Raw genomic sequence first — 25,141 nt, forward strand, 5'->3', positions numbered from 1 at the left:
ATCTAACTTCAACCTCAAAAGCAAATGCCATTTTCTGTTCCACCATCTTATATGTGCCAGAGATTTCCACACAAGTGGGTGACTACTTGGCAAGTCAATCCACCTAACTCGAAGGTTCTCTGATGCTCACTCTCCTCCCTACTTAAGATCCCCAATCTCTGTCTTTCTCAGCTTCTTGACTCCAAATTTCCAAATGTTCCCATGAATCTGAAAAACCTGGTGCTTGGCCTTCTTGTCCCATTTCGTACCCTGCCCTGCACCTCCGTTCCACCTTCAGGCCACAATGTGCAGCTTTGTTCATCATCCTCATGAAACCAAAGAAAAGAGCATGTCCTTGCACAGGACATTCTCCTACTCCAGGACATGTGGCTGAGTCTGCCTTTTGCCTAGACTCTGCCCATTTGTGAATGAGGATAATACATTATCCCCCATCTTCCAGATGAGGAAACTGAGGCAGGGGGCCTGATGCCTTGAAAAGGTCACCATAGTGGTAAAGACTGAACTGGACAGTGGGTCTTGGCTCCAATGTCTATGTTGTTTCCCTATAGCAGTGCTTCTCAAATGTCAATGTGCACTTGCAAGGTCAGTTACATAATTTGTAGGGACCAGTGCAAAATAAAAATGCTGCGTCCCTTGATCAAAAAGCAAGAAAGAAGCTTTTTCCTTTCTTCTTAGGTCTCTCTCTCTGGACTTGCTGGGGTTTTTTTCATTTGCTACTTAACATTGATTGGGTTCCTTCTGCACAGGGATACTCTCAGAGCAAGTGCAGACCCCCAAAGGTGCCCAGAGCCTCACTGGCAATTGGCCACATGGGGCACACACACCCCACCACACCTTCCTCATACCCTCCTGCAAGGCCCCATCCCTGCCAGAAGCAGAGGGTGGCAGTGAATATTGGGTGGAAGTGGAAGAGTCAGTGGTCATCCTGGCACGGGATGAGAGCACGCATTAACTGCTCCAGTGTCCCATGGGACTTCACTGGCAAACAACAGATTCAAAAACAAAATCATTAAGAATGTCCAGAATGTGACCACAGAACACTAAACCCTAAGCACAGGGCACCCCTTCTGAGTGCAGGACCCTGTGAAGTGACTACTCACACATCCACGAAGCCAGCCCTGTGCACACGAATCACTTGGGAATCTTGTTAAAATGCACATTCGGATTCAGGAGGTCTGGAGTGGCCCTGTGCATTTCTAACCAGGTCCTGGAGGAGGCAAAAACTGTTGGTCCTCAGATTATACTTGAGTAGCAAGGTCCTACACCACAAGTTGCATTTTGTAACTTGTTTATTATGTCAGATCCAATTACAAACTTTTTACGACTTTCATTATTCAAATAAGGCAGTCATGAAAATAAGCACTAAATACAAGTCACCATCCATTGTGTCTTTAAAATGTGACAAGGCAGAAGTAGCAAATCTATTCACATTCATAGTATCTGCCTGCCTGGGTTTACAGACTTCATATAGATAAAGGTATGGAAAGGTGCTTAGGCATATACCAGTGTCACTCAGGTGGCCACACAAAAACGGCTGCCTAACTCCTCCCGAGTAGACAATGCTCTCCATGCTCAGAGGGGCCAACTGTTCAAAACTGTCAAGGAGAATTTTCAAAAACAGGAGTAAGTGCCCATTTCCTCAGCTCATGGATGGAAACAATGGCTAAATGGTTTGAGTTTTTAAAAGTATACTTTTTAAGGAATGGCAGCACCCTCTATTCTAATAGAGAGAAGGAGAAAGATTTCTCCGAACTCCTATAGCAAAAGATCTAAGACCGCTGGGTCCTAGTCAATGTAAAACCACACAGCACATAAAGAATGAGATTGGGCAAGGCATGGTGGCTCACACCTGTAATCCCAGCACTTTGGGAGGCTGAGGTGGAAGGATCGTTTGAACCTAGGAGTTTGAGACCATCCTGGGCAACACAGGAAGATCCCCTCTCTACAAAAATTAAAATATATATATATATATCCAGGTGTGGTGATACACCCCTATGGTCTCAGCTATATGTGAAGCTGAGGTGGGAGGATCACTTGAGCTCAGCAGTTCAAGGCTGCAGTGAGCTATGATCGTGCCACTGCACTCTGGCCTGGGAGACAGAGCAAGACCCAGTCTCTATAAATAAGTAAGTAAATAAATAAACAAATATTTTTAAAAAGAATGAGATCACCAGCAACCTGAGCCTTGGTGTCTTCATCCTTAAAATGGGGCCAGTTACACTTGCCCCATCTCATAGGATGCTACCTTTAATCAAATCACATGAGATAATCAACATGAAAGTTTGTGAACTACAAAGTACTCTATAAGTCCAAGTCCTTTAACTACCTTAGAAAATGCTACAGGTTGACCAGGAGCAGTGGCTCATGCTTGTAATCCTAGCACTTTGGAAGGCCGAGGCAGATGGATCCCTTTGAGCTCAGGAGTTCAAGCCTAGCCTGAGCAACATGGAGAAACCCCATCTTTACAAAAAATACAAAAATTAGCCAGTGGTAGCACGACCCTGTGGTCCTAACTACTTGGGAGGCTGAGGCTGGAAAATCGCCTGAACCCGGGAGGTGGAGGTTGCAGTGAGTCCAGATAGTGCCACTGCACTGGGCAACAGAGTAAGACTGAAAGAAAAGAGAAGAAAAGAAAAGGTAAGGGAAGGGGGAAGGGAAAGGGGAGGAGGATGGAGAAGGGGAAGGGGAAAAAGAAAATGCTATAGGTGACTAATGAAAGTTACATTTCAGCTTCATATCCTGTAGCATTTCAAGTGGGGAAGGGTATTAACGGAGTAGATTATTTTAAAGATGTAGTTACAAGACTGACAAATCCCCTTTTATAATTGGAACAAATCATGCCTGCGATTGAGTAACACTTGGAAATCCATCATCAATTTGATTTGTACACGGCATCAATAAATCATACAAAGTGGACCCTGTGTAGCTCAGAGAGTAAACAAAAGTAAACATTGTGTTTCACCTGACTTGTTGGCGAGACAAAATGAAAACTCTGGCTACTTCAACTGGAATAATGCCTTTGGTCTTTGCTGTTTGGTTATTTTTGGAACCTTTTATGGAATATTAACTTTATTTGCTCTAATTCTGCAGGAAGCCACATTGGAAGTGCAAGAAAATATAAATGATTAAAAAGCAGAAGTGAAAAAAAATAACCAAGGATTTTGCCCCAACTTTCTTTAGGTGATATATTAACTGCATCTCTTCAAAACTGCGGGACCCCAATTGTCACTCTTATCCCAGTTCTAACATGGTTGCATTCAACACGGTACACACACCAGTGTTAGCAGACTTTTTTCATTGTCTGTTGTTTTCCCAGGGATAAACCTAAGGAAATAACATTTTAAATCAGTGTCAGTATTGTAAAATTGTATGATGTAAAATGTATGATGTGGCAGTGAGAAAAACACACAGCTAGCTAACTCACTGACCAAGCAAGCTCTAACCTAAGCTCTAGATTAATACCAGTTGAAATAGCCAACCACAAGCAGTAAAAAATAAACATGAAATTTGATGTATTATTTAAAGTGCATTAATTTTTCGACTTCCCAGGTTCTCACGATACATTATCTTTCTTAAACCAGGTCTTTACAAGAGACACCAATCTTAAGTGACACAAAAGAGTTTTTTAATCCCAATTAGTTTGGTGTCCTCTGTTGATATTATTCTGTCTTTTTTTCCTGACCAACAATAATGAGTAACCCACAGACGCTAATGAATAACTAACTCTCTTTGTCTCCAAGGACAGCAGAGCCCAGCAAGAAATGTCAGAAGCCCTGAAGTAAAATAAAACACTCTTCTAATGAAAATCTTCCCAATTATATACTCCTCCGGGTACTACAAATGTAAAATTGTCTTAAATATTTAAATAGTTGTGTCAAATGTGCTTCAAGTGGGGATCATAAAACTGATTTCCCAGATGCTTTGAAAAATGCATTTCTACCAGTCTAATTACAGTGAGTAACTGTTGGAGCAGGAAGTAGGGGAAATACAATATAACCGCGATCCTTCACACACAAATCCTAGCGAAGCTAGTAAGTTGCCAACTACACCCTGTCCTCCCTGCTCACCCAGTGACTCAGATAAATAGGAACACATTCAACTCCCCTCATTAAAAATTTACATGTAGTAAGTGATCAATTTTAAAACTAATTTCTATTGTTTTAGAAACATAAAACTAAAAGTAACTCTTCTTTGTCATAGACAGAGCAAATAAAAATACACGATGTTTCTGAAAACACTGACAAGTGTGCAATAAGAGAGTGTGAGGAAGAACTCAGCAACTTGTATTTTAATTGGAACTCACTCTCTTTCTCTAATATATTTCCTAACTTTGTCCATGGAAAGGGCTTACAAGCAACGACATCCCACAGTCAACAAGAACACCCTTTCTGCCAGTTTTCCAAATATTCCCCACTAAGAGGGACTTGAGCTTCTTGGGAAAATGCATGATTCCAGGTCTGGGGCATGCAAGTACAAGTGAGCCTAGAACATCTTGTTATGCCTGTAAGCATGGAAGTACTTAATGGGACCATGTCATAAAGACACAAGAATTGAATTCAAGGGGCTCCTACTGGTCAAATTTGGGACAATTTGAGCATCACAAACAATAATGATGGTAATGAATTATAGCACACTAATTTTAAAAGAAATTCATGAGTTATTCCGTAGTGATTCACAAAAAAGAGAAGGGAGAGAAGATCCTCTCTCCAGAAGAATACCAGTTAATAAACATAGCAGGAATAAAAGAATCAGAAAATCACCACTATGCAACCAACCATGGAAAAACTGATTCTGACAAGTATCATCAATGGATGCTATGAAAGATTGTTGGAGGACAAGATATTTGCACAAGATTACTTACACATTTTGAAAGAAAATTGTCCTTCACAATGCAGAGATCTGGTGACACCACCTTAACCAGGTGATCAAATATACCATCACAAATACTAGGACGAAGCAAAATTCATTACTTCTGTGTATAATGCAATGGGTGGTACACAAATCACCTACATAGTATTCTTGTCAAAAATATTTAACCTGAATCCAATCATGAAGAAATGATCAGACAAACCAGAGTGTGGAAAAAGACAACTCACCTGAACTCTTTAAAAATATCAGCGTGGCTGGGCATGGTGGCTCACACCTGTAATCCCAGCACTTTGGGAGGTTGAGGCGGGTGGATCATGAGGTCAGGAGTTCAAGACCAGCCTGGCCAAGATGGTGAAACCCCATCTCTACCAAAAATACAAAAGTTGCCGGGCGTGGTGGCAGGCACCTGTAATCCCAGCTACTCAGGAGGATGAGGCAGAGAACTGCTTGAACCCAGGAGACAGAGGTTGCAGTGAGCTGAGATTGTACCACTGCACACCAGCCTGGGTGACAGAGCAAGACTTCATCTCAAAAAATACATATATATATTTTTATATAGTTATATATTTTTGTATTATATATATTATATACATATATAATATATACATATATATCAGTGTATTTTTTCATGAAACACAAAGAAAGGTAGAGGAACTGGAAGAAAATAAAGAATAATATCAACAAAGGACACCAAACTAATTGGGATTAAAAAACTCTTTTGTGTCACATAAGGTTGGTGTTTCTTGTAAAGACCTGGTTTAAGAAAGATAATGTATTGTGAGAACCTGGGAGGTTGAAAAATTAATGCACTTTAAATAATACATCAAGTTTCATGTTTATATTTTACTGTTTGTGGTTGGCTATTTCAACTGGTATTAATCTAGAGCTTAGGTTAGAGCTTGCTTGGTCAGTGGGTTAGCTAGTTGTGTGTTTTTGTCCACTGCCACATCATAAATTTTAAAATACTGACACTGATTTAAAATGTTATTTTCCTGTATCATTCCTTTACTTAGATTTATCCCTGGGAAAACAACAGACAATGAAAAAAGTCTGTTGAAGTAGGCTAAAGAGATATGACAACCAAAGGTAATATAGGATTTTTGATCAGAAAGAAAAACAGCTATGAAGGACATTTGGATAATAAGTGGGGAAAGAAAATAATTTATAACATAATATTAATAATACAAGTAGAATGAAATAATATAAAATGTAAATATGGATTACAATTTATTTATATTTGAGGCATAAACATAAATATATATTATATATTATGTATGTATTAAATATGTATTGTATATATAATATATATATATTATATATGTGTTATATATATATCAGCATATTTTTTCATGCAACACAAAGAAAGGTAGAGGAACCGGAAGAAAAAAAAAAACAGAATAATATCAACAAAGGACAGCAAACTAATTGGGATTAAAAAACTATTTTGTGTCACTTAAGGTTGGTGTCTCTTGTCTCACTCTGTCACCCAGGCTTGAATGCAGTGGCACAATCATGGCTCACCGCACCCTCAAACTCCTGGGCTCAAGTGATCCTTCCACCTCAGCCTCCCACACACCTAGGTCTACAGGCACATGCCAACACACCCAGCAAATTATTTTATTTTTTGTAGAGAGAGGGGTGTCACTTTGTTGCCCAGGCTGGTCTTGAGCTCCTGGCCTCAAGCCATCCTCCCACCGTGGCATCCCAAAGTGCTGGGACTACAGGTGTGAGCCACATGCCAGCCTGGACTGTATTTTAAATGTAACTATATATAAATAATACTTTGTATGAAAGTTAAATTCCTTGGTTATGATTAATATATTTTGGTCATATAACATAAAAGACACTGGCTTAGGAATTTGGAGGTGAAATGTCACAATGTCTGCAACTTACTTTCAAGTGGTTCACCTTACTTGAGAGAGATAAAAGAGGCAAAATGCAAAAAAAAAAAAAAAGCTAAATACAGTATAATACAACACAAAACAGCATAAGGCCAGATCAAACTTCAAAAAATGATGAATTCAGCATCAAAGAATGAATTGCATTTAAGAAATAAATTATGCAATGATTGGTTAATTTAAATGGGAATAGCTGGGCAGGGCATCTGGGAAATGTGTTTGAAGAGGAACAGATCTAGGAGGAGTCCTTCTTTTTGTCTTTTGCCTTTTGTCCTCTTCCTTCCTCCTCACTCTTCTCAGAAGGCAGACTAGATAGCTGGATCTGGAATGAGGCAGATGTGCAATCTAGAGGAAGACTAGACAAAGTTCCATGATCTTGGACCAGAGAGAGCAGAGTGGCCAACCACTAGCAGCAAGCACCTACTCCAGCCTTCTCTGTGTAATAAAAATAAACTCCTACAACAAAAGTTCCCCAATGTTCTCAGTTCACGGCATGCTCAGTGTTTCAGTAATTTTTTCATGGTACCCCTAGGCCAAAAGAAACACCTACGGTTGCATTTATCAAGTAGTTAGGTGTAAACAACTCAATAACATGTATGTACTAACAGCTTATTAGTTGTTTGAAAAAATAATACAAATAAATTAAAAGAAAAATAGTATTTTTATTTCATTCTTAAATAACCCCAAATACTAATGGGATGTGTGTTAAACTGTGCACTCTAATGCTTCTCAAACTTTGGAGTAAGATTGGACACCATCACCCGTTCCACGTTGATTTCACTCAGTATTTGCTCTTTTAAAATTGTGGTAAAATATATACAGCATAAAAGCGATCATCTTAGTCATTTCTAAATGCACAGTTTGGTGGCATTAAGTATATTCACATTATTGTGCAACCATCACCATTACCTATCTCCAAAACTTTTTCATCTTCACCAACTGAAACTCTGTACCCATCAAACGCTAACTCCTCATGTCCCCTTTCCCCCAACTCCCAGCAACCACCATTCTTTCTGACTCTATGAATTTGACCATTCCAGGAACTTCATACAAGAGGAATCATACAATACGTGTCCTTTTGTGACTGGTGCATTTCATTTAGCATAATTTCCTCAAAGATCATCCATGTTGTAGCATGTGTGAGAACTTCCTTTCTTTTTCAGGCTGAATAATATTCCACTGTATGCATATACCACATTGGGTTGCTTCTTCCTTTTGGCTATCATAAATAATGCTGCCATGGACATGGGTGTAAAAAGTACTTGCCTCTTCTAAATTACAATTACTGAAAATGGAGCTTCTCAAAGATATGATGGCACCAAAAGGAACATAGTGCAATTTACTATTGAAACTGTCAACCTCCTCAACCTAGTAGTTTGACCGGTATCCAAAGGATACCACATATCCCTGTTTCCTTCTAAATTTAAAATATCCTGTGACTCCCCAAGTTCACAGTGGCACTCCAGTGGCCTTAATACACTGTTTGGGAACCACAATCTATGATGTTAAAGCCACTGTTATTTGAGTTTTCAACTGAGCAGAACTCAATTTTCAAATAATATAAACATTAATATCAAATGTATACTTCTCATGAGCTTTCCATCAAAGATTCTTCAGTCTTCAAGTCAGATGCTTGTCTGTGGAGCAATTCTTAGGTAACTTAAATTCTACGTATACAGCTCTATTGCTTCCCTAAGAGTTGCTATAATCATTTTCAAAGCTTAGAAAATGCATTTTCTTAGCTACCATGTAAACTGTACCTTGCCCCAAAGCAATGATACTGCTTTGGTTAAAATTTATGTGTCAAATTGACTGGGCCACTTGGTGCCCCTATATTAGGTCTAACACTACTCTGGGCATTTCTACGAGGGTGTTTTTGGGTGAGATTAACATTTAGTCAGTACACTGAGTAAAGCATATTGCACTCCCTAATGTGGGTGGTTCTCAGCCAATCAGTTGAAGTCCTGAATAGAACAAGGTTGACCCTTGCCCCCGACAAGAGAAAATTCTTCCTGCCTGATTGCCTTCCAACTGGGACACTGGTTTTTTTCTTACCTTTGAATTCAAACTGAAACATCAGCTCTTCCTGGATCTTGAGCCTGCCAGCCTTCAGCCAGGGACTACATCATGGGTTCTGCTGGTTCTCAGGCCTTCAGACTCAGACTGCAATGAAACCATTGGCTCCCCTTGTCTCCAACTGACTGACTCTCCCTGTAGATCCCAGAACTTGCCACTCTCCATAATCCCAAGGGCCAATTTCTTATAACAAATTTCTTTATATATACATATATATACACACACACACACACACAAATATACACATGTAGATATGTATCCTATTCGTCTATTTCTCTGGAAAACCCTAATTAACAAACCCACAAGAGTCCCATGTTCCATCAGTGTCCTCAAAATGGATCCAAACTCCTTGGCACATCATCCATGGCCCTTCCTCTGGCTTCTGCTGATTCCTCTTCAGCTTCATCTCTTACCACGGTTTTCTGTACCCCTGTCCATGTGGAACCAAGTGGAAGTCCATGAAATGCACCAGGATTTCTCCCCTCCAGGTTTTGAGTGCATTTTTCTCCCTTCCCAGAATAAGTTCCAGACAACCCCCTCCATTCACACACATGCGTGCTCACACACACACACACACGCATACACACACACACAGGACATGCACTTAGCATGACTGCAAAACTAGCTCTTCTCCTTCTAATTATCTGCCTATATAGCACAGGCCAGAAACCCTTCTATGTGGCCATATCATTCTGAGTGTACCCCTACTGGAGTCCTTACTGTGCTGTTTTGTTTGTTTTTGTTTTTGTTTTGAGATGGAGTCTTGCTCTGTTGCCCGGGCTGGAGTGCAATGGCACAATCTCTGCTCACTGCAACCTTTGCCTCCCAGGCTCAAGCAATTCTCCTGCCTCAGCCTCCTGAGTAGCTGGGATTATAGGTGCCCACCACCACACCCGGATCATTTTTGTATTTTTAGTAGAGGTGGGGTTTCACCATGTTGGCCAGGCTGGCTTCAAACTCCTGACCTCAAATGATCTGCCTGCCTCAGCCTCCCAAACTGCTGGGATTACAAGCATGAGCCATCGCACCCACCTACTGTGCTGTATTTTAACTGGCCACTTGTTTGTATGAATTATCCAACTTCTTGAGGGAAAGGACTATGCTTTATTGGCTATTGCATCTCCAGAACAGTGGATCACCCACAATATATGCTCAATAATTATTTGTAGAGTAAATGATCAAAGTTCAAACAATCCTAGATTACCACCCTCAACCAGTTATTGGCTTAGTATAGGAATTGTCAACCAAGACCTGGAAGAAATGATACATTCAGCCACTTCTTGTACCATCTAGACCACTGATGGTATCTAAGCTCCAAAGCTAGAGGTGATAATAATACAGCTGTCCTCCACCCATCATTTGTGCCTATGCATGTCCCAACCATGCAGATCCAGGACGGACACTGTAAGCTAGGAAGCTGAGCAAGAAAACAAAAAGCAACAGGGAAGGGAATCAGGAAGCAGCACTACTTCTGACAGGCATTTCAAGGTGTATCAACCCTGAGAATTCACTAGCCCTTAAGCAACTGAGGTTTTTTTTAAAAACATGGCTTCAATTACAGCCACTTCTGACTGCCATCAAAGTTAGTATTCCCAAGCTCCTTACTGGCTGGTGCCTCTGAAGTTACTTACTCTTTCTAGACCTTAGTTCGCTTATCAGTTAAATAACCATAGCATATAACTCAGTGCTGTTTGAGGAATAACTGAGACTATGTATTGGAAAGCACTTAACACAGTGCCTGACATATGCTGAGTTATGATACAATAAAGGCAAGTTATTAATATTATCACCATTATTATTGTCAGTCAGGATTGCAAACATATGTACATATAAAAGCAAGCTACAGTTCACTAGTCAAGCATGAGCTAAAAGGTTTTACCGGGCCTCAGCCCCCGAAAATCTAAACACCTAAATCTAACATGAGGGAACTTAGTTTGCCACGCCATGGACATAGCAACCCGACAATGAGAAACCTATTTTGGATGTAGCCCCAGGAAAACTTTTTCCCATACTTATACTAAATATCAGTACCTCTAAGAAATAAAATGATTCAAAACTAATCTAGACCAAAAAAAAAAAAAAAAAAAAAAAAAAAAAAAAAAACAGAAGAAGAAGAAGAAGAAAAATAAATAAATTAAGGCTGGGCACGGTGGCTCACGCCTGTAACCCTAGAACTTTGCAAGGCCAAAGCGGGCAAATCACTTGAGCTCAGAAGTTGGAGACCAGCCTGGGCAACATAATGAAAACCTGTCTCTAAAAAAAAAAAATTAGCCAGGCGTGGCGGCACGCACCTGTGGTCCCAGCTACTTGGGGGACTGAAGCAGGAGGATCACTTGAACCCAGGAGGATGAGGCTGCAGTGAGGCCAAGATCATGCCACTGTACTCCAGCCTGGGTGACAAAGTGAGATCCTCTCTCAAAAAATTAATTAACTTAAAAGGCGCATGTATGTTTAGTGCTATTGTTTTTTTTAAAACCTGCCCATTTACACCAATTTCTCCAAACACAGAAATACACTGACACTAAAACAAACAACTTTTTGGCTACTTGCCTGATAGGAATCATTATTCATCTTAATTAACTGAATGAGTGGCTATTCTGAAGGCTGCTAGTAATTCTATTTGGTGGTGTAAGCATTTTTAACATAAACATTTAAGACGGAATGCTAAAAATACCTTAAGGAATATATAATTGTGCTATTTTATACAGCAAAGCTATATTTCACGTGGCGTACATGCTCTTTCTCTAAATACATATGTCATCTACAATATAATCTCATTAATTCAACATCAATTTCTAGAGATAGTGTGTCATTCAAATAACCTGCTATTCACCAACAATTATTCTTTAATTTAAAATATATGGTAATTCAAACGCTACTGAATTAAAAGCACATTCTCTCTGCACTTCAAATTGACCAGGTTTTCTAGTTCTCCACAAGCACCAAATACATCTTTTCATTATTCCCTTCTAGCTTGCTTCCCTCTTGCTACTAGCTGTATTATAAAAATTACAGGTTTTACTCTTAAAGTAATTTTTCTTATCACTGATATGTACTGATTCCTCATTTTATTGGCTATGAAAATTTCTCCCTTTTTTATCACTTTCTTTCTACATTAAACTTTTAGCACTGGCATAAAGACAGTTCCAGTCACTCTTCTTGTCCATGGCCTGGAGCATTCAGCCCCCAGGGAATCAGGACAGAGCTACACATATCTGGAGGGCAGAATCTTGCTAAACCAGCATTTACCCTTCCACCACAACCACCTAGCCTGCCTCCCTATTTCTTATCTTTCTATCTTACTGGTACTCTGTTTCACAGTCGCAGGAGATGTCTCATACTCAGTATTTACCACTGTGGTCCCTTCCCCTTTAATACATACACACCCACTCCCTTACTGAGCAAGCTATATATCATTATGAGACCATCAACTTTGACCCTGACACTGAATCATGTATTTTTCCATAGGATTTGCTGGCAGAAAATGGGATAGGGGAGAAAAAAATTGTTTCCATTTTTAAAAGATCCCAGAAAGACAATCCTACCTTTCCCAGGATTTGGAGGAAAAGGGCTTCCAAACTCCTGCTGCTTTGCCTTTAAAGTATGTGACCCTGACATGCCTCCAGCCTGAGTGACCTGGAATCGCAGCTTCCCATTGGTGAGCATTTGTCTCCTGGGGCTTAAGGCAGGCAGATGGATGGGGCTCTCAGCCACGTTGTTCTGAGGAGCCATCCCTCCTCCTGAGGGCATCTTGAGATGGAGGTTGTTAGCAAGGCTTCCCATAGTGGGGCTTGATGTGCTGCCACAGGGCGAGGGGCCAGGAGTCCCGGAGTGGGCTCGGATGGTAGGAATGTGGTGGCCACTGACCATCCTAGGCCCCTGTGGGGTTCCCGATGTCCGGTGGAGACTCATGCTGCATGATCTTCCATTCATTCTGAAAAAACTGTGGCCAAGATGGTCAAATATCCAATGTCACTAATGACTCCTTTCAGGCAAAGTCCAATAAGTTATCCATGGTGTGGGTTATAAGCCTGTTTAAAAAAATAAACGCAGGCATTTTTAAAAGCAAAAATGAAAATAAGATACGGTGAGTTTTTCAACCTGTATATCACTCACATCAGGAAGAAAAGAAGCACTCTTAGCAAGATGGCCTTTTATGTAGAACAGGGTCCTCAAATACATGGCTCATTGGCAGGCACTCTCCCCTTCTGCATTCACGGTGGACATGGATTATAGATCACTGCATTGTTTTGTTTGCCACTGAGCCCTTCTCAATACAGCGCTCTTGGCAACTACAACAATCTACTGGTGCCAGCTTGCAAAACAAAATTTATTTTGCTCCCTAGAGGATCTTTCCATACAGTTCATTTTTGCTACAGTGGGTCTTGGGAAACCCAAAAGCACCACCTACATGAGCTGTGAGACCAATGCTTCAAAGTTCTAGTAAACAACCACAAAGCAGACATGGCTCTAAATGAGACTATGGGGACACTAAACCATCTCTGATTTTCACTTTAAGAGCTATCTTTTCATAGTCCCTAGATTCGAAAAAGGTAAATACCTAGGCCTGGGAATACCACAAAATTTTCATATATCCATATATTCATATATTCAAATATACATGGCAGCATTAGGGTATTGGTTCTATAATGATCCTGAGTTATGGAGATTGGAAGAGAATCAACACCACGATACTGTAATCGTCTACTAAAATCCTAGAAAAGAGAAGGGGTGTGCAAAACACCATACGGGGAGCATAACGAGAGAATGTCCCTACTAAAAGTGACCTGTCCAGTATGTACATGATGCATGACACTCAATAAATCTACCATGGTTCCATAAAGCTTCCTAACATTAAGGAAGCAGAACGAGAACCAAGAGAAGTACTGAACATGATAGCAGGATATCATCACCCACCCACGTGATGACGCCGGGTTGTAAATTACTAAAGAAGGCCCTGCCCTCCCTTGACCAATAGCTCCCCAAAATGTATGCAATGAGGTGGTAAAGTGCCATGGTTGCACCACTAGGCCAAATGTATTATAGACACTGTCACAATCAGTCTTTTAGAGATGACAGTCATGGAAAGAAGCCAAAGCTCGACAAACACAGGAAATAAGGACTGAGTACAAAGCAGAAGTGACCAGATATCCTCAAATGGATGATTCTTACTTTTTGTGTATGATCCACTCAAAGTGTTGAACAAACATTTTTCAACTCAACTTCCAAATAAATTACTCCATAAATAATCGAGAAAAGGCTATCAAGGAGAAAAACTTTTTGTGAAGAGTTTATTTTTCTTTTTATTTTTAGAAAATCAAAAATACCTAATTTTAACTCAAGCACTATGCCTTCTGCAAAGTTTCCTCTGTGTGCCTATGTTGAGGAAATTCAAAAGTAATTAACAATACAAAATTTAGAATGTTTTCTTCATTCTTAGTAATTCTCTATGTTCACTAAGAATTCCATCAGTTTGTGACATTTAATACTATCATGCCATCTAGTCCTGGAAAACACTCAACCATATTCCTTTAAGTCAGGTCTCACTCCTGCCCTCTTCTCCCATAAGTACAAAGCAGGAGTGACCAGATAACCTCAACTCTTACATTGGAAAAATTCCAATGCTTTTTATGGTACATTTATGTAGGAGAACTCCTGTGTGTCACCAGTCAGTATGCTGATCCATTCATTGGTAGATCATGAGCAACAGTCATTTAATGTCTCTGTACTTTGCCAGTAAAATTGGCCATCTATTTTCCTCTCATTGATAAAATAGTGTTCTCTGAGCACTTTGAACCCTGCAGAAGAAAGCACTTATTCAGCAGAAACCCCCCCGCCAAAAAAAGGCAAAAGAAATATGTCATATTAGCCAATTTTTTTAAATAAAGAATTGTTCAACATGACTGGAAATGTGAGTCAGTAAGACCATGGTCCAAGTGACAAGTGTCTGCAGATTTTCAGACTGTGCCCATTTCCAGGTTTTCAAAAATAAGGGAGTCATTTTTTGGCAGCAAGATCATATACGAGCAGGAATTCTCATCAAAAACCTGGATAAAAACACATAAGGAGGTACTTAGCATTAGGCATGATCATTAAGAAGGTGAGTTTGCACGAAGGAAAAATAATTAGAGCACTGAGAACTTAATTAAGTATCAGGCATTCACACCTGCCTGTCTTGCAATGAATATTTATTTTATTTTTTTTTATATAAACTACACTCCTGTTTTAAATAGTTTTAGGTTGAAAGTAAGAACAACAACAAAATGTACTTAAATTTTATTACCGAGAAAGCGACAGCCAGAAAGTAAAGTGATTAATACCATAAAGAAAAAAACCAATAGGCCAATGGCATGTGAGCTGAGCAAAACCAGCCTCAAGACAAAAATAAAAGAAACTAAACATGAAAATATGGCTAATATTCCACTTTTCACATTAATTATGCCAACAGATTTCTCAAACATTAGATATTAGAATGTAAAAATAAATTTCATCTATTTATATAATATTTTGCATACTTTTTAGCTAGGCCATATGATCAAGATATAATTCTAAGGCACTTGGTAACAAAAAAGGGATAAAATGCTATTATAACTTTTAAGAAAGGCCCTCATAGAGGCTGAGTGAAATGGCACTCAAAAAGTCAAGATACCTGGGTTCTACTTCTGACAAATCATTTATAACTTCTCTGGACTTACAGTTTTTCATCCATAAAAGGTTGAGGAATTTGGATCTATTCACTATGGTCTCTTGAAATTCTGTTATTCCAGGCAATTTAGAAAAGAAAGACTATCAAGAACACGCATTTGCTATACTCAAGAATAAATATGTAGATTTTATACTTATGGCATTTAAATCTGGAGGGTAGACATGGAAGCAAAAAACAATAGCATACTCTACTACCCCCATCAAAGTGAAAGCTGATACAAAGGCTTGCCCATCAGCAATGCGTCTATGGCAATGCTAACCATGAAGAATACATTTTGTCAAAAAGGTAAAATCACAACTAATCAGTGTCAAAAACTTAACTGACGGGATTCCATTGGAAGAGCACCTTTCTAGTTAAAAATCCAATCACAATATTCTAGTCAGCATTTTCTCCTCTGTTCTCCATCCAACTACTCTCCTCTAGGCTACCAACAACAAAAACAAAAGAAACAAGAAGAAGAAAAAGCAAGGAGCATCCAGACGTAAAAATTTAGGATATTTTGAATCTGACATAGTGACGTATTTAGAGTTTTAATACTACATTGGTTCCTACAATGAAAATGTTAATTCTGCTAATATGAGTCAGCATGAAAGTTAATAAATCTTTCCTTTTGACCACTTTCAAACTCTTCGAACACACCTCTGTAAATCAGGTCAGAGAGAAAATTACTTAACCCCTAAGGAAACTAAGGCACAAAACCATTTCGTAATTCCATGAGTTTTCTGAAAAAGCATGACTTTAATCAAAATATAAAATCATGACTCTACCTTCTACCCAAGGCTCCAGGCACTGCTCGTCATGGATTAAAAGATTAAACAAACGAAAAGCAATGTTAACTCATCCATTCCAGAAAATTTCAAGAACACGACTTCCATAATGCCTATTTACAGTCAAAGGCCCTTTCTTAGCAAATATCATTAATAGACTCATCTAGAGTCATAATTCATCTGATGAGCCAGTTAATTATTAATTTTCATACATCATTTCATTTCCTTAGGCTACATTTAGCCTTTGTTACATTTTCCATTTCTTATGCCACAAGCACTTCTTACTCTGCATAGAAAACCCGATAATGAGGCACAAAATACTGGCCAGCAAACAAACTGCTTCTGACTCTATTTCTTATGTATCTGTCTAAGCTATCTACAATAAGAGTTTTTATTGATCCTTTTTATTTTTTCCCTTCGGGTTCATGACTGTATAATTTCATTAATGCCGCCTTTTCAACATCACTGCCTTGATTGTTAATAGGCCCGTGCTATTCCCATGGGCTTCTCTTGTTACAGCTTTTGTAGCCAGAAGAATATAGAAATGAAAAGCCTATTGATAGATAATATAAGTTATTCTCATGCACGGCTGCAGTGTGAAGTACATTTTGCAATTCAATCAAGGACAGATAGAGCTGAATGTTCTTAGATCCTAGGAGTTCATTTAAATAAGCAGAATGTACCTTGTCCTAACACAGGTGACTGACTCCTCAGAAAAGATTGTATAAACAAAAACCAATCATGTAAGTCATTTTATTGGCAACAATATAAACACAGCTATATTAGATGTCACCAATAAATCAAAATTATTCTTGTCTGCAATTTTAACAAGAGGAAAGTGCAAACATGTGCCTGTGAAACTGGAGGATATTATAAAGGAAATATATTGGATGTGTACAATATTATTTCTCCAAATTGAAACTGGAGGATACTATATCATGATATGATAACCCATAACAAGGTAGAGTTTGATCATTTCTGTGGTTCCATAACTTTATTCATGAAACTAACAAATTCATAGAATTTACAACAGAAGTTACACAGAAACATAACTGAGGTAATTCCTCATTATTGAAATGTGGAGGAGAAAGTTAGGGAGGTTACACCTAATAACTATTATGTGCAGACCTATTCACTTGGGTACTCCCAAGGCCTAACGTTGTAATTCTAAGAAAATGAATATATTTATTCTGAACACCAAGATGTACAAATGTTACTTAAGCAATATAATCACCAATAAGACAAAATAAAAGAGGTTTCACTTATGAGTTACACCAATTGAAAAATATGAATACAATTTAGTTTCCTCTGCAGAGATTCTTCAAGACCATTCTTCCAAAGACCACTCAGAAAAGATAATGTAATGAACATGAGGGAGCTCACCTAATAGAAACTCTGACTTTGTTTTATCTGTGAATTCAAACCCTTTGCTATCTAATTAGAGATATACATGTTTTAACTTTTCATTTTTATATTTTATAAAATGTTCTCAAAAATTAAAATAATCTTTCCTAAGTTTATAGAGTGAAAGGACTGGCCATATCACTTTAAACTTAAATTAATGGCTATGACATTCAAAATATGAGTAGTAAATATGAACAGGACACAGAGGAAAGAAAGAAGGAGAGAAAAGAAAGGGAGTAGGAAAAAAAGAATGACCACATCCAATTCAGGAATTTATACTCTTAGTCAATCCTCATTTAAAAATCAGAAGCAGCATTGAGAGCCTTCCATACAATGATAGTGGCTATAGATTGCTGAAGGAAATTCAGGACCTTCAGGAATATACTGCTGGAGGGCAGTATTAAAAGTTCAATAACCTCTCTTAGAATCTACTTTCCACTCTTCAGTGCATCTATATAACTTTCATATCCTCCTAGCTTACTAAATGTCACTACTTTCAGTAGTAATTACTTAGAAGTGTTTCATTTACTTTGCCCCAGTCATTAACTCATCAATGAGTACAGAAAGGTATAGAGAGCCATGGTCCTACCAAAAATGGCAAGGGAGAAGAGGAAAATTAGGGATTTTCTTGGTCAGCTATAAGAAATCACAGAAAATGAAAATGAACTTGGAACCAAAAAGATTTTTAAGAAAAACATAAATAGGTTCAGAAAGTACCATGTCTTGGGCCCATAGGCTATAAGTTCCTACATCTACGTTCAATGAAGTATTCATTTTAAAGTAGTGTTTTTCAAACTAGATTGCAATTCACTGGTGGTCCATGAAATTAATTATTCAACAGAGAAAGCATTATTTAATGAAATAGGACTACTAGAATAAAATAGAAGCTATTGGAGTACATCAAATGTATTAATGGTGAAGTATCTGTTTTACTTCAGTTATTTGTGGGTATACCTATCTGCCCATTTGTATGCATACACGTCTTCTGGGTAAGACAAAAAATAAATTGTAGGGTGAGTCACAGTCAAAACAGCATAAAAGTCACTGTTAAAAAGCAGTGGACTATTTGGACTATTTGTCTACCCAAGTACTTACCAAGAACAGCTGGAGGTAGAGACAGAGTTGAACAGTCAAAGTAAAATAAATAATAAAATATAGCTGGAATGAAGAACAGAAAAGATTTAAGGGTTTGACATTTTTGGCTTTATAAAACATAAGGATTCAATGATACAAACCTTCATTCCTACCACTGCTATCTTTCACTGTGCAGTAAATATCCATTGATCAATTGTGCTCAATAAGTAATAATTGATCAATCAACTGACAGAATCAGGATCAAAATTACCGAAAAATTTGAATCTTCTTCATTGCAGTGGACAGGTAACTTTCCCTGGAATAAAACCCCCCTCTTACACTGCTAAAGTGGGTAAAGTTTAAATTAACACACAATGTCTTTGAGAACTGAGTCTTTCAAAATGTGGTCTTAATATGAATTAGCCATGAGATTCTGAAAAGAGGAATGTGAAATGGAAAAATGAACACATTCCCGATGATGTCACTGCTGAATTAATTACCTGAATTGCAAAGAGTGAATAGCACATGGCCAGGGTTTGAGACACAAAGGCTTCTTCTTCAGAAATATAAAAGTAAAATAACTGGCTGGAGATTTTTCTTTCAAGGAAAAAAAAAAAAAAAAGCCCATCCTCACACAAGAGGGTACATAAGGAATAAAATGTGGCAAATGAAAAGAGCATTCATTATCCTTTAGTCTGTATAACTAACTACTTAGTCCACATGACTAGGTATTTGCAAGGCTAAAGATCACAATCCTTTAAAAAGGGTAACAAACATTTATCTATGGAAGATTCTAGAAATAAAATTTATCACTCCCTAAACCAAATACTCAGGCATCTTATTGTGTTCCCATCACATATGTAACTGAGTGATTTTTCTTCCTTCAGCAGTTATTGCTTAAAAGTGACCGATGTAACTATTTCTGGCTGTTGGTAGACAGCAGTTTTACAGAAGTTAAATTATGTTCACTGACATCACTGCGGAAGTATGAACGTCCACAACAATGACTAGGCCCTTAACCAACATGACAACATATTTATTAAAAAGATTTTTTGAAAACCTCCGTGAATGACTCAGCCAAGTTACAGACAGAAGTGGAATCTATCGGTCATGCTGAAAAGGTTGGGAAAATATTAATCCATTTCTTCACACACAAGAATAACAAGAATTCATAACTAGCCCTAGCATCTGGTTGGTTTTCTGTGTACAATATTCAGCAGGCCTACAAAAGAAATTTGATGGAGCTGGCTTAGAACTTTAGAAATCACTGGTATTCAGAAAGTCTGATCTCCTTATCACAGAGCATAGGACAGTTATGATCTTGCACTGCGACGTCATCTGCCCATCTACAGTTCAGCAAGGCTTGCTGAGCCTGAAGGAGCGTGCAGTCATTCTTGTTCCTGGCTTTGAAGAGATCACGTCAGACAAGGATGGCCCCACCAGCTTTCCTTGACTCAAGTCTGCCCTCAGCTACTGGGAACCTCATAATTCAAGTTTTACAAATTCCTTGATTTTCTTCCCAAAGTGGAACATGATTGCATCTTTGTTTCTGTTAATTCTACAAATTGCCTTAGAGTCCAGCTAGATGGTCTTTCCCCTCCTCCTTTATTTTCCTCTCTTTTCCCCCAAATCCAGATCCTACTTACCCTCTAAGCCCACTCCAAATACCCACTTTAGGCCCTCCTTGATCCTTTTTTAGTCTCTACAAATCTGACCTGTAAAATGAGGATAATGTAATGCTACTGTGCATAGTTCATAACATTACAGAATAGCAGGCCAGGCATGGTGGCTCACACCTGTAATCCCAGTACTTTGGGAGGCCAAGGTAGGTGGATCACCTGAGGTCAGGAGTTCGAGACCAGCCTGACCAACATGGTGAAATCCCCATCTCTACTAAAAATACAAAATTAGCCGGGCATGGTGGCACATGGCTGTAATCCCAACTACTTGGGAGGCTGGGGCAGGAGAATCACTTGAACCTGGGAGGGGGAGGTTGCACTAAGCCGAGATTGTGCCATTGTACTACAGCCTGGGCAGCAAGAGTGAAACTATGTCTCAAAAAAAAAAAAAATTACACAATAATAAATGAGAATCCACATCACATGCTTAGGACACTGTTCAGTACACAAAAGGACCCAATAAATGTTATTTTACTCTACACATCTCTCTTTCAACATTCATAACTTTCTACACTGCATTACAGTTACTTGTCCGTGTTTCATTTCCCTGTCTAAATTCTAATTTTATTGAGTTCTGGGGTTACAGATAATTTATCTTTGAACTTTCCCCAGCCCTTACATGTACATAGGTTGTTTTACACCTATATATTTATATTTTTCACCATACATTTATCATATATTTATGCTACATCTATATATTCACATACATTTATTCTATTTACATTGTTCATTCTGTACACTGATGTTTCATACTGAAAAACATGGCATAAGTGAATTACACAATTATACCCCACATCTATAATTTATTGCCTGAATAAATACAAGTGAGGTGTGAGCATAATCATGAATCCCATGGCTTATGGAACCAGTTTAATTACAGTTGCAAGTTTCCTAGTCTATTTCTTTCTCTACTAGGAAAAAGTAGCACAGAAATTCTATTCCCTTTTCTGGAGAGGCATTTTATTCTTGCCTTTATCTTGGCCTACTGGTGAACAATGAAAAATCCCAGCTAAAAGTTGCAAATGAACAGTTCAGTACTGAAACCAGGCACTTTTTTTTTATTATTATGGGGGTTGCTGCCCCTCACCAAGGGACTGTGAAATACACTCTGGGTTGCCTTAGCGTAAGGAACTCCTCTGAATTTTCCTGCTCACCTACACTGGTGTCACATTAGACATTTCACTTGTGTCTGTTTGGTCTCCCTAACCAGACTGTCATCAGAATATAAATATGGCTTCAGTTTGGTTAGTGTTTTTCCTTAATTCTATCATATTAAGTAATGCCTCACTAATTTCTGCAAGCCAGACTGTTTCCATCATCTTTAAAGGGGGAGTCCAAATTATTTGACCTAATAAAAGGTTGTTGTGTTGAGCGAAAGAAGCCAGACCCAAGAGTGCATATTGAATTATTCCATTTACATAAGATATTTTTTTTAAAAAAACAGACAAAACTAACATATCTGTTAGAAACCAGGGCAGTGGTTACCTTAGGCAGAGGTGGTAACTGGAATGGAGTGTGAGAGATGTTTCTGGTGTGTTGATAATGCTCTGTTTCTTGATCTGGAGGCTAGTTATGTGGGTGTGTTCCACTTGCAAAAAAATGCATCAAGCTTAAGATAAGTGTGCTTTTCCATAAGGATATCTTATTTTATCTCAATAGAAAATTTGGCTTTTGTGTCAACTCTGCCTCAAGTAAGTGGGAAACTACAAAAGCTGGGGACTTGGGCATCTTTTAATCAAACTATGTATCAATGTCATTTCAAAGGTTTTGTTATGTGTGATCTTCCTTGAATGAGAATGGCAACAAGTTTTTTTTATCACACAGATTTCCTATGTGTCTTTTTTCTGCAGTCCTGATACAGTCTATGAACCAACCAAACTTAGGAAAAAGTCAAACAATTCAGTCCTGTATCTCCACCTTATTTACAATATAATGCCCCCTACAGAAAATAATCACAGAAACACAGAAAATGACTTCTCCAGAGATGAGAAATGTGCACGTGATGCCACTTTCTCAGTTATCTCCTTCCAGAAGTACATCTTCTATAATCTGGGAGAAGAGTAAATTAACACTCCAACTCCAAAGATCAATAATTATGATATGAGAGAGACAACAGTGGAAAGAATAAACGTCCTTGGCCTTAATTTACTAGGAGGAGAAAAAAAAAAAAAAAAAAAAAGACCGAGAACACTGAGCTCTCTTCTGAAATGGCAGAAAGACCACTTTCTCCTGCATAAATGAAGGCAGGGCTGATACAAAACATTATCTGGCTATTATTTAACCTCCCCTACCCAGCCTATTTTAGCTCAGTAGGAATTTCACCCACTAGGTGGACCTTGGAGTTCATCCGCCACCCCAATAAAGATTGCATTATTTGAAGCAATGATCACTTCTTCCAAGCAAACCAACAAACCCTAGGTATTCAACCTCTGATAACCTGCCTACTACTAAGGAACTTCAGTGGAATTAGGGGATTAAAGATGCTGTCCCCAAACTGGCCTAAGGTGACCCAAGGCGAGAAGTTAACAGCGGCAGTTAAATAGATCTACTCATACTCAAGGATTACTCAGTCTTCTGGGCAAGAAAAGAAAGCAATTAACAAACTACCAATAAGGAAAGGTGTTTTGAAAATAGTGGAAAAAATGCCCTCTACCCTTCCTTTCAAAAGTAACGTCAGAGCTAGTCTGGCTGCACAGACAACTAGTGAAAATATATGAAAACTGCAGTACGGTTATAGATGATCCTTACACTTTAGCTTGTTCTCAATTGCAAAAAAAAAAAAAAAAATGCACATAATGTAACACTTTCCTGTCTAAATTGCTTCAAACTTTCTCAGAACGACCTTCATCGTGGTGGATTCTTTTTCTGCAAACCTTTGCAGGTTGCACCTGCTTCACACAGAACCACTGGAAGCAAACTAGGAGGAGACAGAAGAAATAGGAAGGTTTAAACCAACACAAATCGATTTTGTACCAAAAAAAGTTTAGTCTAAAAAGGGAGGTCCAGTGAGAAACAAGACAGAGGGGGAAACAGACACGTCTGGCTAACTCCCAAGGTAGAAATCATGACTCATCAAAGCTTTCAGAGGGGACAGAACCAGACTTCGCATTTGTCTTGAGTTCATCTTCGAGCCAAGAAATGGTCTCTTAACTGGTAACTGAAAACTTTAAGGGTTTGTCCTGGGTCTGTAACAGCTGGCTGTGAAGTCTTGGGCAAAACCTCTAACGTCTCTGAGGCTCGGTTTCCTCATCAGTAGGTGACTCCAAGGTCCACTCTAGCTTTAATAGTCTATCCTTGAGATTCCCGGTCCCATACTAACGGGAACTGGTCCACTGGGGGGAGCTGCAGAACTTCCTTCTTCTCACAAACTCCAGGGCCCCGGGGCCCCAACTCTCAGGAGATGCTGAATTCCTGGAGGAAGGTGGTTCTGCCAGCTCGGGGAGAGGGTGCAAGAGCAACCCTCTCCGTGAAACGGGGCCGCGACTGCACGAGTCCTGTCTCTACGGACCCTGCTCCCTGCGATTCCGGAAGTAGCTCCCTACCCCTGCCCCGGGTTTAGATGCTCCAGAGATGAGGGCCAAGCTTATACCAGGGCAGACTAGCGGGGGGGCTCAAGGAGGCACACAGAGCAGGGGGACGGAGACCTCAGTCCTGGAGACCGCTCCTGCCAAGAGGAGGACTGGAGAAGTCGGGAGAGGTGGCGGGAGCCCGCCAGGCGGGGGAGAGGCGCGTGGGACAAGGCAGGAGGAGGGCAGCCCTTATCGGTTCCCTATCCCACTAGCTTCGCTGCTGGGGTCGGAAATCCAGGTTCCTTGGCGCGGAACTAGGGGCGGGTACGGAGGCGGAGGCGACAGCGCCCGGCTGGGTACGCGCGGCTGCGACCCCGTCACCCCCCCGCCGCCTCCGCCCCTAAACCTCGGCCCTGTGCGCGAGCGAGCGAGCGAACGCAGCAAAACAAAACAAACTAGTGCCGGCTTCCTGTTGTGCAACCCGCTCCTGAGTAAGTCGGGGGCCGAAAGGGCGCCGCTGCTGGGAAGCCCGGGCGGCGGGGACCCGCGCGCGCTGCCCGCCCCGGCCGGAGCCTGTAGCCCGGAGTAGCCATGGCCGGGCTCGCAGCCCCCACACGCTGGCCACCGGCCCCCGCCAAGCCAGTGTCCTAAGCCTATGGTTTCCCTTCGCTTCTCGCCTCCCAAACACCTCCAACAATTCGGAGGGCGCGAACGCGGAGCCAGAAACCCTTCCCCAAAGTTTCTCCCGTCAGGTACCTAATTGAATCATCCATAGGATGACAAATCAGCCAGGGCCAAGATTTCCAGACACTTGGGTGACTTCCTTATCCCCGAGGTGACTTGTCAGCTCCAGTGAGTAACTTGGAACTGTCGCTCGGGGCAAGGTGTGTGTCTAGGAGAGAGACCGCAGCTCACTCACGCTTTCCAGAGAGCGACCCGGGCCGACTTCAAAATACACACAGGGTCATTTATAGGGACTAGAGCCGTGCGCAGGACAAAGTCTCCGAGACTGAGACATTTTCCAAACAGTGCTGACATTTTGTCGGGCCCCATAAAATGTAAACGCGAGGTGACGAACCCGGCGGGGAGGGTTCGTGTCTGGCTGTGTCTGCGCACTGGCGGCGTGGGAGGTTATAGTTACTGACCCGGCGGCTGTGGG

The 25,141-nt window shown here is 39.9% G+C and overlaps 1 protein-coding gene across 3 annotated transcripts in view; it reads right to left on the reverse strand.

Moving 5' to 3' along the window:
* Positions 1 to 25,141, reverse strand: part of GLIS3 (GLIS family zinc finger 3) — a 491,079-nt gene that overhangs the window by 464,708 nt on the left and 1,230 nt on the right. The window contains exon 2 of one of the 3 annotated variants that reach the window (XM_010389229.2): positions 12,389 to 12,874. The exons of the other annotated variants lie outside the window; for them this stretch is intronic. Within the exon in view, the coding sequence (XP_010387531.2) occupies positions 12,389 to 12,776 (388 nt within the window). The 5' untranslated portion in view covers positions 12,777 to 12,874. The remainder of the gene's footprint in view (positions 1 to 12,388; positions 12,875 to 25,141) is intronic. 3 annotated transcript variants of the gene reach the window in all.

This window comes from Rhinopithecus roxellana, chromosome 16 (genome assembly GCF_007565055.1).
Source record: "Rhinopithecus roxellana isolate Shanxi Qingling chromosome 16, ASM756505v1, whole genome shotgun sequence".
Taxonomy (NCBI): Eukaryota; Metazoa; Chordata; class Mammalia; order Primates; family Cercopithecidae; genus Rhinopithecus; species Rhinopithecus roxellana.